General features: G+C 41.8%; 1 protein-coding gene across 1 annotated transcript; it reads right to left on the bottom strand.

Annotated features, from left to right (window-relative positions):
* Positions 1-8,315: 8,315 nt before the first annotated feature.
* On the bottom strand, positions 8,316-19,981 carry LOC124864727 (desumoylating isopeptidase 1-like). The gene is made up of 6 exons (XM_047359602.1): positions 19,891-19,981; positions 18,971-18,992; positions 17,132-17,201; positions 11,056-11,165; positions 10,802-10,924; positions 8,316-8,406 (listed from the first exon to the last, which is right to left on the bottom strand). Exons 1-6 carry the CDS (start codon positions 19,979-19,981, stop codon positions 8,316-8,318), a joined length of 507 nt encoding a protein of 168 aa, XP_047215558.1.
* Positions 19,982-20,534: the final 553 nt, after the last annotated feature.

Genomic DNA, 20,534 nt, shown 5'->3' with positions numbered 1-20,534 from the left:
AAGGCCCTTTCATTTGATTTAGAATTTTATATCTAACATTAATTTTGAAAGGACAACTTCTGGGAGAATAATCCCAAACTGGACACGAAGATCAATGATTAAACAGTAAGGGTAGGACCAATGGTGGATCAGAGGAGTCTGTTTGCTTCTTTGGACCACTGGCGTTTCTGCTCCGTGGTTCTGCTGCCTCAGCTTCTCTCTCAGCTGGAGGGATAGTCAGAGTGACGCCAATAGTTAGAAGTTAGGGATGTTAGAAAGAAAGATCAAGGTGAAAGTATGTTGCATTGGGGTGTGGGGCGTGGCTTGTGGCAAATTGGGAGAGCGCGGAATCCATATATGGAGGCTTCAGTCCTCGGTGCAGCTGTTTTGGGTTCGAGTCCTGACCCCGGAGACCTGTGCTGTCTTCCTGTGATCACCCGTGATGTCTTTCTCCTCTACTCACCTCACTTCCTGTCTGCCTGCTTTCAAATAACAAAAATAAAGGCCACTAGTGTCAAAGAAAATCTTTAAAAAGTATTTAACATTAAAGATAGTATTTCAACTATAAGGGAAAGCACTACATTTTGAAGACAGCACTACATTTTGATGGACAGTTAAAGGGGGGGCTGAGCTCACCAGTCTTGTGATCATGGATAATGTTGAGCATGTGCAATAGAACTTTGGCCAGAAGCATTTCAGTCATGTTTAATATGTGCAAAATGTTTTTGGACCTAGCCGTCCTAATAATGTTTTATATTTGCAATAACTCTTTGGGCATTAGTTTGTCAATAATCCATTAAAAGTGCAACAGGTATTGACATATATTTATTAAATGTTCAATATGATCACTTTTATTGCCATTCTGGGCTTCAACAACTTTGTCATGCTCTGTCAGTTGTGTTTCCCCTGGTGTAATTTGGTCTGTATTTAGAAATACTGTGTATTTGTTTATTAATATGCACTGTACCGGATTTAAACAAATAAAACTTAAATGTTCTCTTTTATCTATCATTCTTTGTAAACCTGAGATGGTTGGGTGTTGATATCCCAGTAGATCAGCTGTTTCTGAAATACTCAGACCAGCCCTTTTGGTGCCAACAACTCTGCCAAGTGAAAGTCCCTCAAGTCCCCTTTCCTCCCCATTCGGATAGTTCTTTTGAACTCTAGCAAGTCATCTTCAGCATGTTTAGATACCTAAATGCATTAAGTTGCTGCCATTCGATTGGCAGATTTGCCATTTGTGTTTACAAGCAATTGACTATGTATCTAATAAATCGGACGATGAGTTTATAAAAGTTCATCTTGGAAATATTTCACCTTCCTAAATGTTGAACAGCATAAAACAGCTATAGAGAACTGATGAGTTTGTTGGTTAAGAGGAATTCGTGTGTCTCTCTGTTAACCTGTGATGAACTGGTGACCTGTCCAGCATGAACCTTACCTCTTGCCCATTGAGCACTGGGGATAGCCCCCCCTCTTCTCTCAGAGGAATTTGGGTGTTTATCAATGCGCCATCTGAGTTTGCCGTTAGCTGTTATGTTTGTTGTGTGTTATCTGATGTAATTACCACATGCTTTAGTAAAGACTTTGAATTTAAAAATTTGCCTGATGGCACTGCTTAGCCTCATAACAATCTAGATAGATTCCTGGGTGATCAAATATGGACTTTACCTCATGGCTAGCATGGCCAGCATATGGTACAGCCCATACAGTCCATGCTTCTAAGTCTCACACTGCAAAGCATATCAGCAAACAAGGAAGGTCATGTGAAACAAATCTAAAATCAATAAAGGTCATGGCCCGATTATGTTGCATGAGAATGCAAGATATGAAAAAAGTTGCAGTTGTATTTTGTTTTGCAAGTGTAGTGCAACAATAGGTTGATTTGGCTATGAAAAACTATTAATAAGTGCCAAAGGCAATTATTTAAAAAGTTACTAATCTTTATCTAATTTACAGGAAACAATAGCTAAATAGCTCTCAGTCTCTGTTAGTTATTGTTTTATGAATACCTGCCTGGTGAGGTGTGGTATTATAGAAGAATAGATGAAGGAGTGAATACATGCACTGGTCTTCTGGGATGTGGGATTAACAGCTAATCTAACATTAAAGTAGTGGGTGCAACACGTTTTATCAACCCCTTTTAGTCTCACATGTACCTTTAAATACCAGATATGCAAATATTAATCTGTGTATGGTGCTGGCAGCGTGCTACAGATGATTACAGCGCAAACAGAGTGAACTGCATAGTAAACACAGCAGAATTAATGGTGGCTAAAGTCTTAGCAATAGCAGAGCTTTAACTTTAGCAGCTGGGATAACATAGACACTATTTAGCATGTTTATAAGCACCATGTGGACATATTTTATGCAGGTTAGTGAGATAGGAGGAAAGGAAAACAGATAAAATGGAATAAGTTCATGTTACCAGACTATTGGTGCTCAAACCACTCACTGAAATAAAGTTAGAGTAACGGATAGCCTCAGCTCAATCTACTTGCATAATTTAGGCATTAAAACAAAGCAAAACAATGAAATAAACATTTTAATTGTTCTATCATAATAATAATCAAATAATAATCTAAACACAAATTTATTTCACAAATGAATTTTATTCCCATCGTGGCAAAAAACTCTTGACCAGGCAGATGATTTGATCCTATCCTTCAGATGATCCTGCCAACGAAAGAAGAAAATAAATTCACAAAGGCCTACATTGTTCTTGCTCCATATGGCTGAGAAGTTGAATCAGCTCATTTAGAAGGAAAATTATGAATGTCCTTGCAGCATTTGACAAATGTTACCATTCTCCTACTTAAAGAGAACTGTCAGACCGGGTCAGAGCTGTTAGCATTGGAGCACCTCTCTGAGAAAACCCTCCTGCTGTGGAGACACATGCTTCAGTGACACATAGGGGTGACTTTTACCTATAAGGAGATGGAGGGGAGCAAGCTGGTTTCCACTTTCACAGGAGTGACACCTAAACTAATGCAGGAAACACCCAGCTTTATCAAATCTTCCCGATTCCCTGCAGAATCACAACCCCCCTGTGAACCATAGAAACAAAAGGTGTCAAGAGGGAAACTTTCCTGTGCGCAGCTCCTCACATTTCAGAGTTAGGCTCCTGTCAAGAAGAGGTTGGACGGACAGTAGAGGGGAAGGGGATGTTTCACTGAATTTCCCAAGCAAAATAAAGTGTTTTGTGAAAGAGATATCCATTAATAAGATAACTCTTATGATTGTCTATTTATCCTGTCAGAAAAATATATTCAGTGATATTATTTTTAAAATCTGTATTTTGTGGAACACCTCGCAGCAGTTTGGATTGATTGTAACCGAACAAAAGATGAACGCTGCCACCTGGTGGACAGATGAAACAAACAAAACACATGGGCTGGAAAGTCTTTTTTTCCATTTCCCTACACTTTATCTAAATGGACAAATGTTGTACAACCTTTTCCATTCTGTGACTATTGTAACTCTGTTCAGGTCTTCTTCAATATTTCCTTACAGTGACTGTCCCATTACTGATGTATAGCAATAAATTGGGAGTCCAGCTTCTTTAAACAGGGCGTAAATTAAGTAGACAGCAATATGATGTTTTAATTCTTCATTTTGAAGGAGCAGAAGCAGAAAAGGAGGACCAAAGTGGGCTTTCTCTAGCTCCTGCTAAAATGCCAGGTTTCAATACAAAATGGGAACATGATAAATAATTTCACTTTTTCTTCCACTTAATGTAACAGTAGTTCCGTTGGGAGAAGAAATGGAAATAATAAAATAATACCAGCCTGCATTAGTGTGCAAACCCTGAACCTAAAACCTTGTTGAAACAACTTCTGATATAATGTCAGCATTAAGTACGCATCTAACAACAGTTAGAGTGAAGCTGAATAACCTAAAATAGAGTTCAGCTTTCCTACATGAATCTCTCTGACATAGTTTGCAGAGAGGTTATAAATTTGGATGAAAATTGTGTTATTGTACAAATTTATCAGTCAGATGACGACTAAAAAATGAAGGATTAAGAGTGGCCATCATCTCAAGCTTAAGCACAGCAGGTCTTCTGAACAATTTAGAAACCAAAAAAGGAAGCAGTATGAGTTGCCTAGTCAGGGTCCTGACTCAAATCACATTGAAATGTTGTACCATGGCCTTAAACTGGCTGTTCATGTATATATTTAAAATAAAATATTTGCTGTGGCCAAAAATAAAACAATTGTGCAAATTAGGGTGGGAAGAGTGTGATGTAAAAGACTCATTTGCAAACACTTGATGATAGTTGCTGCCATCAAGGAAGGATGGAAATGCTTAGTAGTTCATAAGATAGAAACATACACTCACCGGCCACTTTATTAGGTACACCAGTCCAACTGCCCATCAATTTCTAATTTCTAATCAGCCAATCACATGGCAGCAAATCAATGCATTTAGACATGTAGACATGGTCAAGACAATCTGCTGCAGTTCAAACCGAGCATCAGAATGGGGAAGAAAGTGTTTTAAGTGACTTTGAACGTGGCATGGTTGTTAGTGCCAGACGGGCTGGTCTGAGTATTTCAGAAACTGCTGATCTACTGGGACTTTCACGCACTACCATCTCTAGGGTTTACAGAGATTGGTCCGAAAATGAGAAAATATCCAGTGAGCGGCAGTTCTGTTGGCGCAAATGTCTTGTTGATCCCAGAGGTCAGAGGAGAATGGCCAGACTAGTTCAAGCAGATAGAAAGGCAACAGTAACTCAAATAACCACTCGTTACAACCAAAGCATGCAGAAGAGCATCTCTGAACACACAACACATCGAACCTTGGGGCGGATGGGCTACAGCAGCAGAAGACCACAACGGGTACCACTCCTGTCGGCTAAGAACAGGAAACTGAGGCTACAGTTCACACAGGCTCACCAAAATAACATTATAGAAGATTGGAAAAACGTTGCCTGGTCTGATGAGTCTTGATTTCTGCTGCGACATTCAGATGGTAGGGTCAGAATATGGCATCAACAACATGAAAGCATGGATCCATCCTGCCGTGTATCGACGGTTCAGGCTGGTGGTGTAATGGTGTGGGGGATGTTTTCTTGGCACACTTTGGGCCCCTTAGTACCAATTGAGCATCGTGTCAACGCCACAGCCTACCTGAGTATTGTTGCTGACCATGTCCATCCCTTTATGACCACAGTGTACCCATCTTCTGATGGTTACTTCCAGCAGAATAACGCGCCATGTCATAAAGCACGAATCATCTCAGACTGGTTTCTTGAACATGACGATGAGTTCACTGTACTCGGATGGCCTCCACAGTCACCAGATCTCAATCCAATAGAGCACCTTTGGGATGTGGAGGAACAGGAGATTTGCATCATGGATGTGCAGCCAACAAATCTGCAGCATCTGTGTGATGCTATCATGTCAGTATGGACCAAACTCTCTGAGGAATGTTTCCAGTACCTTGTCGAATCCATGCCACGAACAATTAAGGCAGTTCTGTTGTCAAAAGGGGGTCCAACCCGGTACTAGCAAGGTGTACCTAATAAAGTGGCCAGTGAGTGTATGTATCATTGTCCAATTTAAAAGGAATATCTTTATTTGTCATAGTACTTGTCCTGAATAAGCATTTGAGGAGAAACGCCACAAAGAGTTTCAATGATTTTTAATTATTGGTAGATTTACAAAGAAATGACAACAAATATACAAACAATACAAAGTGCAGAAATATATAACACTGTTTTCTTAAATAAACTGATAAACAATACCTATAAATATCTGGTGCAATCTGCTGTTTTCACATGAAGACTAGCAGCAAGCAACAACGTACATCGGAGCAATAAAGGGCAACCTGTGCAGTGGTACATTTCAGCGGTCGGGTTAGTGTGTCACTAAGCTGGAAAGAAGTAGGTGAGCTTTTAGGTTCTCCTGAGTGCTACGCTTGGAGCATTCATGTCCTGATGCATGACAGCAAGACTTGGAATAGCCAATCCCAGGGACTGATGGGAAAGCAGAGAGTGTCCAGGATTTATTTATTGCACAAGAATATGATTAAGTTTAATGCTGGTTTAGACACTTGGATATTCTTGTTTTTTGTTATTGTGCTCATCGTCTGATATGTTGAAGCAGAAAAACTCTGTAAAAGAGCCTAAGGTCTTTTATCTAATGAATGTACACGGCCCCTACTAAGGTTGTGTAAAAAGACTGAAAATAAATTCATCTTTCATTGATTACAATACACGAACTTTCATTAGCATGACATCTTATTCCCCTACAGTATAAAAACATGACATGACCCAGAGGCCGATTTCTCTTCAAAAAAGGAAACACAAGAGAACACATTTAAAAAAGGCAGGTATGTGTTGACTTAAAAAGTCAAGTAAATTAGTTTATGTATTCTCTGAGCAATAATTAAGATTAAAAAAAAAACTAGAAGTGTAATAATGAAGCTTAGATGAAGAACTGCCACAACAGACAGTAAGGAGGATGGTAAGGGAAATAATAGAGTGGCATTTCAGCGTAACCACGTCTCCATAACTACCATCAGGTACCATCTACATCCTAATCAGTTACTTTGGAGGCGCACCTGTCCTACCATTACAAATGTAAAGATGTGGAGTTTGCTAAGCACTTCAGCTGGGATTCAAATAGGATTATAATTAAAACTAAATTAAAACAAATACCCCTGGTGGGTTCGGCGTGAAACGACTGAATGTGCACACGAACAATAGATGGCAACTGTTAAGGGCAGTGGAGGATGTGTGGCACTGTGGGTCTGGAGAGTTTAAATGAAAATATGGTGACTTCTGCCAGAAAACTGAACCTGGATCAACACTGGGTTATTTATAGATCACATTTAAAAACAACAGGATGTTGATTTTTCTAACCCTTTTCAGTATGAGAATAAATTTCTGCAGTAAGAGATTAATTTATTTCAAATCTTTTTACACATCTTCACCCAGGGTATTTATAAGAGTGGGGGGTGCTGTGATGTATGAAAAGCAGTAAATCCCATGTCCTGTGATGCATTTAATGTTTAATACAATAAGATTACAGGAAGTGTTGCTTTGTGCACTAGATGTGTAATTAATATTCTTACAGCCTATTTATTTATATATATGAGAACCATTTTAGGGTCTAGACTATAGTTAGGCAGAGGGGGGTGAAGGCACAGAGGTGCGCTATATTTTAAACACACTCTGGTGGCTGTTAAATTATTGAAGCAGGTTAGTGTTGAGAGAGCAGGACGCTGCTTTAAAGAAGTCAGAAAGATTGTTTTTGTCTAATTCTCTAATCCCCTCTGCTAGTGATTATTGTCTGTGCTTAAGGACACTGAAAACTTAAAGTAAACTGTTGTTGGGTTGCACATTGTGGTGCGTCAGAAAAATGTAAATCAAAACAGATCGTTGTATGAAGAAACAAATACTGGAGACAAAAAGAAAACACAGAAGAAATGCTGACTGGAACAATAACAAGGTGCAGATATAAAAATGTGATTCTCTTCTATTCCACCAACGGACACAGAGTTTATCAAATATAATAAATTAAATCATTCCTAGAACAATCTCCAGTGATGAACAAAGTAAGACTCGACTTTTAATGGAAAAAAGAATATTGAATCTGTGTTTCAGTGCAAAAAGTGCAGAGCTTTTGGTTGATTGACCAATGATGAAGTCTGAAGATTTTAATATATTATTCTTTATTTATACTGAGAGTAAATATCTAATTAATCAAGTGTAAATCTGCTCTCTACAGTAACTGGATAAATATATTTTTTCATTTTAAAACATACAGCGCCATGGAGAATTTACCCCCTTACAGATTTCTGCTGTTTTTATCTTTGTAGTTTCACTTAAATGTTTCAGACCATTAAACAAATTTTAGTATCAGACAAGGATAACCTGAATAAAATTTAATTTAATTGGAAAAAAAAAAAGCCAAAATGAAAGCTTGAAGTGGCCTGTTCAAAATCCAGGTTTAAAGTTGATTGAAATGCTGTGATGTGACCTTAAACAGGCAGTTGATGCGTAAAAACCTTCTACTGTGTCTAAAATGAAACAATCCTGCGAGGAATTATTTGATAGCTTTTTTTGGTAATCTTTGTCTGATGTTTGATGATCTGATACAATGAAGTGTGTGGGAAAAAAAAGCTAAAACAAGAAATCTTTCTCACAGTGCTGGAAAAAAGTTCTGCATTTACTGTCAAGTCATCAAAACAATGCAAATTCTCATGAGATGTGAAAAAATTTCCCTCTAAACTCAGTGGTCATTTATTTTATGGAAAGAATGAGAAATAAAAGACAGAAAACAGAGAATTAAAAGACCTGGAGAACCTAAAGCAGCTCCATCCGGTCAGATATTTATTCCACCGTTAATGATATTACTTCCTGGAGGGGCGATTTGCATGGAGTCAAGGATCGGTCGAAGGATTTGTCCGAAAGGTCTGGAGATGGGACAGAGAGATTTTATTTTGACATTTGGCAATAAACTAAAAACAACAAAAAAACTGCAAACATAAAAAAAAATCTGCAAATGATTGTGGGTCACCACTGTAGACTCTTTAGTACAGAAACAGGGCATGAACTATCTCGTTTGAAAAAAAAAAATGAAAAAAAAACCCATCTATAGATCTTAGCAGGTTAAATATTTACAGTTTGACCAATTTTACCAAAACCTGCAATAAACTTTCTGTATTTTCGGAATTTCTCAATTTATACTTCAAAGCTACTCGAAAAAGTACTTACAGCTCTGGAAAAGATTGGAATTTTGTCATTAAAAACCCACATTATGTCTACCTAATGCATCTCCATGCTATCATGAATGTTCACTTTAAACTCCTACCTTGGGGGGGCGGGGGGTCCATCTCCTCTGTAATGCATTAGACATTGATTCTCGTTCTAAATGTATCTTATAATAGCCAACAGATGGGAGCTACACTTCTAGATCTCATTTATAAGAGCGTATTTAATAGGCTTCCTTTTTTCTCTCTTGGTGGAGTCTTCAACTGCAGGAACAAAAAGGCTTTTACAGCTAAAACGACCATTATTGATATAGTCTGAACAAAGGCATCAACTCCACTTTCGGCAGCTTAAGATCTGGAGAAATTACAGACCTCCAGAGTGTTTCAGCTGTGTGACCTAGAACCTTTTTCTCAGAATCTAACTTCCTAGAAAATTCTTTTTTACTCTGACCTTTTCTTTTATGCGATTTGAATGTGGGTCGCAAACGTTTTCTGTTCATGTCAATTAAGTCCGCCGATGCTGAAAAGCGTCACTCCTCCTACAGCAGGAGTGTCGATGCTTTGGAAAGGTTTTCAAACCAGGAGGTAAAAATCAAGATCAGTCCAATACACCATAGGTCCCCGTCCTTGGTGTTCGGGGCCCATTGTGCTACATGTTCTGGATGTCACATGGCTGATTCAACCCAACGGGACATTAGCAGATTCCTGTAGAATTTGCTTGAATGCTGAGAAGTAAACAGAGGACCACAGCTGGACGCCACTGCAATGCAGCATTAATCTCAGATTGCACCATAGCGTTTACAGTTCAAAACTTAAATTAAGTCTCCAATCTTTTTTTGAAACAGTTAACTGTAACACAGAAATTACACATGATTATTTAAAGCAAGTCACTCCTTTGAAAAGTGTAACTGAGAAACTTTAAACACATTTTGGAAACGTTAACTCCCTGTTTACTGTTTTGAAGCTGAGGAAAGCAGACAGAAATGTGAAAATGTGTAACATTCACAGATGCTGCACTATGAGTACCAAAGGACCATTGACCACACACACACAGCTGTTAATTTAGTTTCTTTCTTCCATCCATCGATTATCTACCCCCTCTTAACCTTGCAGGGTCACAGGTGCAAATCTCCAAAACCAGAAAGGGCTCGGGCCAAGATTCGAGCCGGTTACCTTCATGGTGCAAATACTGCTCCATGGTGCAAGCCCCTGTTTTGTTTCTTTCAAACCTAAAATCTGCTACTGATCACCGTTCATTGACTGTTGTAACGGGTTTAATTATGTTTCTCGGAATAAAAAAACTGCAACATTTTCTAATAATACCAATATAAATCTCTACAAATTTGTTTGACTTTGGTGTTTTCTCTCTCCACCCCCACAGGCGATGAAAGCAGACATGAGTGTGTAATTTATTTACACTTTGAGTGTAAGCACATTAAAACTAACATTTAGCATGTTTAAATCATGTTTGTTGAGCTGGTTTAAATGTTGGCTTTTGTTAAGCAACAATACCAAATACCCATGTTGTTCGTTTTAAGTGAAAAGAAAATCTGAACTGTAAGGGAATTTAAACGGAGATGACTAAAATAAAACTGGACTATTCAAGCAGTAAAAGATTTTTTTAGCGTTCTCCAACAATAAAACACCACAGTTAATCAGGGTAGATTTAAAAGCACTACCTAATTCTACCCTGGTAATCTGATTTGATCCCTGCAGTGAAACCAATGGAGGCTAAAGATCTCTTCCAGAAAATGACCCTAATCCCTGGAAAAGTGTTGTGCAGTTGAAACATGTCTATAGCTACCCTGGAACCCAGAAATGGTTCTTGATGTCAAAACACACCTTCTGGGATGCTTTTGTTAAACTCGCTCTGGTTAGCAAGCTGCAGAAAAAATATTGTAAGAATATATATATTTTTTTTATAGTGTTGGAAAATGAGGTGGTTTCAAAGTTTCAGTTTTCAATTTAGTTTAAACAATTTGCAGATGAATAAACACTTTTTTTTTTTACATTTTACAGTGCAATTACATTTATTCAACCCTGCAGGAGACGTTTCGAGTCCTGTAGACACACTAAGGAAACAGAGTTTTTCACTCACGTGGAGAGGACCTCTGATGGAAGGTCTGTGATGTAAGACGGTATGGTCCTGCCAGTCAGGAACTGAGCCACCTCGTTAGTAAAAGTGTTGCAGTTGTGCTCAAACAGACGACACCTGTCACCTCTGAACAAAGAAACAAAAAAGTGCAATTTGTATTTGCTGTGCTCTGTGTCCTGATGTTGAAGCCATTGCTGAAACAAGAAGAGCTTCAGTACAAGGGGAAAAAAAAAAAAGAGGACAAACGCCCCAAGGACCTGTATGTGGTCTCTCCAAGAGAGGAGAGATGGTCCATAAACATCTTCTCGGTCAATTCAGTCTCGCCAAGCTCCACCACTGTATCTGGAGGCCCCAGCATGGTCCCTCCCTTGGAAAACAGAGAGAAAAATGCCTTAAAAGTGAAATCTCACAGGAAAAACACTATACTAGTTCATTTGTCTTCAGGGCAATACTGACACCTACTTCTCTGAAACATGAGTGAGGTATCTCAGAAGCTCTATTACATTACGCCAGTCTTGACTGGTGGGCGGAAGTGACGTTCGCTCCCATGGGAGGGACTTCCTCCCAGTCTAAAAGCCGACGTCACGTAGGTGATCTTCAGTTTAATAAGCGCACCTCTTCCTCGCTCCCTGCAAGGAGGGTGATCTGGTGAGATACCTCACTCATGTTTCAGAGAACCTGGGTTAAATGCTTAACCTAAAGTTCTCTTTCAACATTCGTTTCGGTATCTCACTATGGGATATTTCTGCTCCCGTATTGCGAGATAAGCTCACTCGAAGACCAACATATGCATCTTGCATTCATGGCAATGTGGAACCCACACCCAGAACCGTGTGAGCCAGTGTGGGCCTGGTGACATCCAGTCTATAGAACCTAGTGAAGGTGTGAGGGGTCGCCCAGTTGGCAGCCTCACATATTTCCTCCACAGGTATACCCTGGAACAATGCCCAGGATGAGGCCACACCATGAGTGGAATGAGCCCGCAGACCTGCAGGGTGTGCAAGGCCTCTGCTCTCATAAGCCATAATAATAGCCCCCACTACCCAATGCGAAAGACGTTGCTTTGTGAGAGGCCTTCCTTTATGTGATGAAGCCCACGACACAAACAGTTGCTCTGATTTACAAAAATCTGCTGTTTTTTTCACATATAACCGCGGAGCTTGTACTGGGCAGAGCGTATGCAGTCGTTCATGCTCCTGAGAAGAGAATGGTGGTGGGTAGAAAGCCATTAATTCAAGGGCACGGCATGGCAGAGCCGTAGCAACCTTAGGTATAAAGGCAGGATTAGGTTTCAGTAAAACCCTTGACTCACCCAGAAACTGCATGCAGGACGGGTTAACTGAGAGAGCTTGAATGTCACTCACACGCTTAGCAGAAACCAGAGCAATCAATAAGGCCGTTTTAAAGGAAAGCACTTTGAGCTCAACCTGCTGCAACGGTTCGAACGGTGCACGTGACAACGCATCGAGTACCATAGGTAAATCCCATGAAGGAGTGAGGCTCCTTGACACTGGACGGAGCCGTCGTGCACCTTTCATGAATTGACACACCAGGGGGTGCTGCCCCACTGTTATGTCACCAAAGCCAACGTGACAGGCTGAAATAGCAGCCAGGTACACCTTCACAGTGGAAAAAGCCAATCCTTTATCCAACAGTGCCTGCAGAAAAGTTAAAATGTCCGACACAGGGCTTTGCATTACGCTCACCATAGGTTTTGCGCACCAACCCACGAATGCCTGCCATTTATCCTCATACACGTTACGCGTGGAAACGGCCCTTGCATTTTGAATTGTGTCAATAACGTTCTGGGGAAGCCCACTGGCAGCCAGATTTAACCCCTCACAGGCCAGGCCCATAGGGCCATGTGCTCCGGATATGGATGAAATATTTATCCGCGTGCCTGCGTCAGGAGATCTCTGTGGAGGGGAAGCCGCCATGGCTCACCGTGTAGCATCTGAAAAATCTCCGCTAGCCAGTGTTTCCCTGGCCAGCGGGGAGCTATCAGAATGAGTGAATGTTTTCCCTCTCGCACCCTGGCGAGAGTAGGAATGATCAGTTCCAGCGGGGGAAAGACGTACAGTAGGACCGGCGGCCATTTGTGCGCTAGCGCATCCAGTCCAAGCGGAGCCTGTCGCTCTGTCAGTGAGAAAAACATCGGACACTGAGCATTTTCCCCTGATGCAAAGAGGTCGACCTCCGCTCGGCCGTACCTCTTCCATATCTGGGACATTACCTCGCTGTGGAGTTTCCACTCTTTGTAGCGGGGATTGCCCCTTGACAGCACATCCGCACCTCTGTTCATTACCCCTGGCACGTGAGTCACTCTTAGCAACAGCAAGTGTGAGCTGGTCCAGATTATCGGTCTGTATGCCAGCTCGTGTAAATGACGTGAGCGCAGACCCCCCTGTCTGTTGATGTAAGCAACCATTGTTGTGTTGTCCATTCTGACCAAAACACGGTGCCCTTTGATAAAGGGAAGAAAGTGTCTCAGTGCCAGCATCACGGCCAGGAGTTCTAGACAATTTATGTGAGCTGTCTGTGTTTGTGGACTCCAAACGCCGTTTACCATCATCCCCTCGTGAGTGGCTCCCCAACCTGTCAGCGAGGCGTCTGTGGTAATTACCTTCCTCACCAGGATGGTTCCCATGGTAACACCGGTGTTGAGAAAACCGGGGCACTTCCACGGGCTCAGCGCGCGTGCACATATGAGAGAAACCAGGACACTGCGGTGAGCATGGCGTGTGGGGCTCAAGCTGAGTGACGCCACCCACCTTTGAAATGGGCGCATGTGTAGACGACCAAGTGTGATGACCGCCAGCGCAGATGCCATCAGACCCAGCAGTCTGAGGCATAACCTGAATTTCACCTGTGTGCCTCTGCGAAAGAGTGCCAGACAAGCCTGAAAGGCTTTTACTCAGTCTGCTGAAAGGCGCGCTCTGAACTCGACTGAATTCAGGGACAGGCCAATGAAGGTGATTGTACTGGGGTTAAAATGCTCTTTTCCCAGTTTATTGTGAATCCCAGAGCTGTCAGATGTAAAGTAAGCATCTCGGCATGCGTCATGAGCTCCTCTAAAGACTGAGCTGCAATCAGCCAATCGTCTATATACGTCGCCAGACGCATCCCCCTTTCCCTCAGAGGCGCGATGGCTGCCTCGGTGCATTTCACGAACACACGTGGGCTCAGTGAGAGGCCAAAAGGAAGTACCAGGTACTCGTACATCTTTCCCTGAAACGCAAATCTGAGATATTTTCTGTGAGGGGGGTATATAGGGATATGGAAATATGAGTCTTTCAAGTCTATGGAGACAAACCAGTCTCCTTGACGCACAAACTTTATCAGAGCTGCTTGTGTTAGCATCCTGAACGAATACCGTCTCAGATATGTGTTCAGAGCCCGCACATCCAATATCGGTCGCAGACCCTTTTCGGCACGAGAAAGTATCTGGAGTAAAACCCGTCTCTGCTTTGCTCCTGCGGTACTAGCCGGACAGCTCTTTTGTGCTGCAGGGAAATTATTTCCTCTTGCAGGACGCGAGCGGACTCTCCCCGGGCGTATGACTGTACTATGCCCTTGAAACGGGGTGGGGCTGTCACAAATTGGAGCCTGTATCCCTTGGATACAGTCTTTATCACCCAATCTGACGCTCCACACGCTCGCCACAGCTGAGTGTTGTTTGCCAGTGGACCTAAAGGTGCTTCCATGTAAACACTGCGCAACACCGGCTGAGGGATCTGCTGTTCCGCTACAGTCGAGCCACCGCTTGAGCGAACGGCACACAGGGTGCTGGAGGGGGAGGAGGCTGCGCTTTCCTGGGCAGACACAGCTTTAGCACTTCACCTTCCCTCTTTTTTTCCTCACAGTGTTTTTGCATGGCTGCCACGGTGGGGCCGAATAAGCTCTTCGGGTCCACGGGGGTGTCGAGGAGCTGGTTCTTCTCTCTTTGAGACAGGCTAGACAGGTTCAGCCATCTAGCTCTCTCCTGAGTGACCATCAGGGCCATGGCTCTCCCGGAGGCTTGGACAGCGCTTCTGTGGAGACGCAGGCATAGGTCTGTCACCACGCACAACTCGTCCCACAAATCGGCCATCGGTGTACCAGTCATCTGCTCCTGTAATTCCGCTTGGTAAGCGAGGAGAAGAGATGAAGCGTTTAAGGCTTTAACAGATGCAGCCACCGCTTTGTAGCCTTTCTCATTCAGAGCGGACTGAAAAGAGTCAGCTTTGAAGGGAAGGGTAGGTCCTGCCGCTGTCATGGCTGACTTCTGCGATGGGTGCAGGTGAGATGCCAGCAGAGGTTCTATGGGAGGCAGATGTAAAAAACCGCCGGCCTCCATGCCTGTCCAGTCCAGCGCCGACCCTCCCAGGGCGGGGTTTTTGGCGGTGAGAGGATTGCTCCAGGACCGGGTTGCTTCCTCGAGGCACTCGGGAAAGACCGGCAACCACTGTCTGCTGGAAGATTTGGCTCTCGGAAGCCGCTTCCCCTCATATCGGGATGTGGTAATTTCGGTGAGGGTTTCCGGCCACTCAATGCCCAGCTTCTTTGCTGCCCTTCTGCAGACATCATGCAGGTCCATTGCAGTCGGGTTTGGGGAACCGCAGCGACTGGTGTCATCCGCCACCGAGGGCTTTGCAACCGACGGGATGGCATAAGGCTCGTCGTCGTCAGACCTGAGACTGATGGACTCCACTTCAGATTCGGATTCAGCGTTAGCAAGAGTGCTGAAAACTGGAAGTGTGGCCTCGTCTTCCTCTGGGTCAGTCAGTGGCACGACAGCGTCGAGCTGATCACCCCAACTGGCTCCAGCCAAAGTGGGCTCTCTCTCATCAGTACCAGGAAGATCCGGTGGCGGGGGATTGGCTACCCCCATCATAGGATCAACCTATGCTTGGCGTGCTAGCCTGCGCCGACGAGACTTAAAGGAGAGCCATGCACAGTGCTCGCAGCTCGCCGGTGACGCCAACGCGTCCTGGGCATGTTGCAGCCCCAGACACGAAGCGCGGACAGAGTGGGTATCTGCCCCAGTTATGAGATTGCCACATGTGCAGGTTCTAGATGGTGGTTTGACTGTGTTCATGGTGAGAACGAGTGCAAGTTACTCAACTTCGTAAGCTCCGTTAAGGTTGCAGCTAGTTTGGTGACCAGTTGCAGCGCTGCTGTTTGGTGACAGACCAGCGTTGAAAAAGACTCAGAACAGTCGAGCACAGTTATTGAGAAGCACTCGGCGACCGAGTTGTTAGCTCGCTCTGTGAACAGTTAAGCTAGCTCAAGTTACTGTAATGACCGTCTGAGAGGTGCTTCTGGGAGCGAGAAGAGGTGTTAGACTGAAGATCACCTACGTGACGTCGGCTTTTATACTGGGATTCCTCCCAGTATAAAAGCCGACGTCACGGGAGCGGACGTCTCTTCCGCCTGCCAGTCAAGACTGGCGTAATGTAATAGAGCTTCTGGGGGACAGGCGCTGGAGGCGTGTCCCATAGTGAGATACCGAAACGAATGTTGAAAGAGAACTCATGTTAGGTAAACACTGCAACATGGTGGCATAAAAGCTCATGCAGGTTGAAGCTAAGGTGTCATTGTTTTAGAAAGTAACGCGTTTTGGGTGTACACACGGAAACACGGAACAGGTGATTGAAACTTCACTATGTGACCCGGTCTCAAAAATTATTATTTTGGGTCTCCCAAAAACCCAGATCTGTGTGGACATAACGCCTAAACAACAAAATGTCTTTGAGGATACACCTACATTCAACTCCATGCAGACAGCGCCTTAGATTGTTGCCTGGTCCTATTTATTCGCTTCCTGGGTAGAGATGCATAAATAATTTCAGCTTTTTCGTCCAAAAAATAATTCAAACTACAAACAAGGAAATAAATCCAACTTTTAATTTGAATAAGTTTATTTGGTGGAGGAAAAATATCATTTATAAAAAAATTGTTTAGAACAATCATAAATGCTTCAATTACTGGCAACCCTTAAATCTATGTCAATGAAAAGTACCTGAAGCATTTTTTAATTCATAGTACTTTAAATTGACTTGAAAGTTTCAAGGAACAGGTAATTATGAATCCATTGTTTGCTTTTTCTTTCCTTTATGAATGTAACATTTCTCTAAGAGATTCCTTAAAATGCAAAAGACAAGAGAACATGTCTTTCATGTAAGGCAGATGTGTGTTGATCTTCATAGGCTTGTTCATACCTACAGTGAGATCAATAATTCAAAAGTTCAAGATGACCCAAACTGTGACAAACAAACCTGTATGAGGACCCGGGTTTAAGGGAGGTTAGAAACCTTCTGAAGCTCACTGTTAACAACAGCAAATGATAGTTACCGGTGAACAGCTGGAGATGCCATCCCCTCCGTAGAAGAACTCCTCACCATATGCCACTATAGCTGTGTGCCTGCAAGGAATGGCCCAGAGTAAATCCAAGTCACATAACGGAGGAACAATCTGCCCCAGCTTTTAATGCTCTCCACGTTGCTGGCCTACATCTCCTAATTTAGCGAGTCTTGAGAATCTGGCAAAAGCATGTTTTTATTTTGAAAAATAAAGGTTTTAAATATAAAACATCTCAATAATATCACCAATAATATGACCTTGTTCTGGATGGAAGTGGACGTTTGGCCCATGAGGGTGGAAAAACTCCACTTGGACATCTTGACAATAAGCACAATGACTCTGCTAACCATCAATGCGGTCAATGTCCAACAGTATGTATTCTTGTCATAGTCCCTCAGGTCCATTCTGCTGAGCCACATGGGTTATTGTTGGAATGTGACGGGCGTTTACTGCCAGTTGTCCTCCTCTTTTGCAGTGTATTAAATGTCAGCCCAAACATCTATGTATTGTGCATTAGGTGTTATTTTTTTTAGAAACCTTGTCTGAGAGTCAAGCTCTTGTAATTTTTGAGAAAACCTGTTTTTATTCAAGAGTTTATTACAACATGAAAGTAGGGCATTTAACTAGAAGCTTGCAGGTCCTCTAGAACCCAGAACACGCTGATGTAGAAGGTTTCGAATGGTCTGACGTGACACTTGGATGCCTCTCATCTCCCTGAAACGTAACTGGAGTCAAGTGGCGTTCATCATCCGGTTCCGCAGGGCACTGATCACAATGACATCATCAGTCTGGGATGTGACCAAAAGATGTCAATTTCTATGCCTTTCTGTGAGTCTATGAGTCTCTCTATATCTCTGTTGCAACCTGCTAATGACTCTCTGCGACATGCTAAGCTCAGCGGCCACTTCCGTCTGAGAACATCCTGTTTCTAGCCCCACACTGGCGAGGAACTGTTGATCTGACTGATTAACGGATAAAACACTTGTTGTGATGTTTACCAATAAGCTCCTTGTTAGAGAACAGCAAGTTGTGCAAAAAATACTGAAACACTGACATGTGTATTCAAATGTTTAGAGAAGGTCACATCAAGTTCACCTGTAAAGGTTATGGTGCATTTTAGGTTCATCCTGAAATTTCACCCAAAAGCTGAATATCCTTAATTTTGTATGGGAAGTGTATTTATGCAATGAATTTAAATAAATCTTTCTTTAAAAACTAGACAGTGTGGACACATCATGGTTGCCATATTGACAGTTTAAGTTTATTTAAAAAAATTATAACAGTAAACTCACTAACCATGTGGCATTTCACTGCTGTGGGGGATTGGAGGAGGGTCCTTGGTAATGTACCTAACCATGTGTTTGCCTGATTTTATTGCTTTTATTTAATAAAAATCTGACAATGTTGACTTAGGAGAAACTTAAGCAACCAGAAATTAATACAAATGTTGCTCAAAGCTACATTTAAGACATACTTCAAGCTTGACTTAGATTTTTCATATTTCCCTTTTATCTTTCCAAGATATTTTATACTTTGAAAGGATTTTGAAACAGTTTTCCATCAAATAGAGATTATACTCTGTGATTTTGTACATGCCTGCATATTAGAGAATCATATAATTGATTAACATTAAGAATAAAAATACACAATAACATTATATTTGTGCAAAAAATCTCTTAGATAAGTATCCCAAACTATGCTTTACGAATTTTTACAAATAATTTGCGCTTTCTTTAGTGGTATGTGATTTTGCCAGAGTCTCAAGAATCAGTATATTATATTCCAGGACGTAAAAGGCAGCATTTCTAGGGTTTAGGAAGTCAAACTTACCATATCCCATCCAGCTGTTTACCTGCAACAACACGGTGATGATTAGTGACGACTGGAGGCAGCAGAACCCTTTTAACGGTTTCTGAAGAACCCGCCCAGCTAGCATTCAACTGACATTAAACGTTTAAATGTTGTTGAAATCATGCCAGTTTAAGAAAAAACATTAATTCTACCACAAAACAATGTTGAACACCAAACAGTTGAATTGGTGTTGTTAACTCACCATGGATTCAGCATTGAAATATCAACGGTTTTTAAGCTGTATGTCTAATCAACATTACTTTTACAAACATGACTTTTAAAAATGTTGCTGAAATATGTCAGTTGAAAAATCACATTGTTCCAACATCCAGACATGATGATACATGATACAGAAATGACTTTGATATTTCAACGTTGGTTAAATATGCAAAATCAAAACAAAATTCAACAGTTATCCAACTCAACTAGAGGCGACTGTGGTTCAGTAGTCGTCTTGCAATCAGACGGTTGTGGGTTCAATTCCAGCTTCCTCCTGCCATATGTTGATGATCATACCGATCTGTGTATCGGTGTATGAATGTGTGAGCGTTAGTGAGTGCGATTGGGTGAATGTGGCGCTAGTGTAAAGCTCTTTGAGCGGTCTGTATGACTGGAAACGCTATATAAGTTCAGTCCATTTACCATAACGACCTGATGTTGATTCAACAGTGACTCAATGTTAAAATGCCAGCTGGGCGTTTACATGAATGGCAATTCATAACGGCAAACCAACAGTCAGGATTTTTTATGTATCAGAGGTATAAACAGCAAAAACAACACCCAGACCTGTAAAGTTGCAATAAAATCATTTACAATTATTTGCAACAACCGCTTTTTTCAACATTATCTGTCCCTTTTCTGCCATTCAGCATCAGATTTTTCATGTAAAACCGACTTACCTAACATGATAGGACTAAAGCTGCGAGCCTTTCCTCTTGACAGGTCATAAATATAAAGCTGAACATTGAATAGAGGTATATTTTTATCCATTATTCCAACTCTAAATGACCTGTTTTTCAGTCTGCGGGATAGCTATACTGCAGACCTTTAAACGGTACTGATGAGTGGGAGGAGCTAACAAGGAGGTGATGTCATTACTCCACGGACTTCCGTTTTTGTTACAGAATAAAGCTAAACACTACCGAGAAAGGAGAGAAGTCACATACTAACTTTATGGAGGTCAATTACACATATTCCTGTTTGACTTCCACCATGTTTGTGGCTTTACAATATTTTAAATCCAACAAATTGTCAAATGATAGTACATAAAAAATAAATCGATATTCCATCAGAGGACAGAGCATGTCTTTTATCTAAAAAATCTTAATTAAATCAGCGCTCAGAAGGGATAGAGGTAATGTTATCTCCTTTAGGATAGACCACAAATCTTTATGAAAAAGAAAGAAAGGTTCCCATTTTAAAAATTGTCCCATTGTTTCACATAACACGATGTTTTTTATTCATTGATACAAAATAAACATGGTGAAAAATGCAAAAAAAATATATATTTTTATTGTAAGTAATTGAGGATTGCCATGTCCTG

Source organism: Girardinichthys multiradiatus, chromosome Y, assembly GCF_021462225.1.
Source record: "Girardinichthys multiradiatus isolate DD_20200921_A chromosome Y, DD_fGirMul_XY1, whole genome shotgun sequence".
NCBI classification, from domain to species: Eukaryota; Metazoa; Chordata; class Actinopteri; order Cyprinodontiformes; family Goodeidae; genus Girardinichthys; species Girardinichthys multiradiatus.
The sequence above is the reverse complement of the archived record's forward strand: the minus strand, read 5'-3'. Positions and strand labels throughout refer to the sequence as shown.

Bases quoted from the DNA above. Each gene is read 5' to 3' on its own strand.
- LOC124864727 (XM_047359602.1), bottom strand. From the start codon at position 19,981: ATGGATAAAAATATACCTCTATTCAATGTTCAGCTTTATATTTATGAC. The intron at 17,202-18,970 runs GTAAGTTTGACT...CATTCCTTGCAG, and splicing joins AAACAGCTGGATGGGATATG to GCACACAGCTATAGTGGCAT. The intron at 11,166-17,131 runs GTAACTATCATT...CTGTTTTCCAAG, and splicing joins GCATCTCCAGCTGTTCACCG to GGAGGGACCATGCTGGGGCC.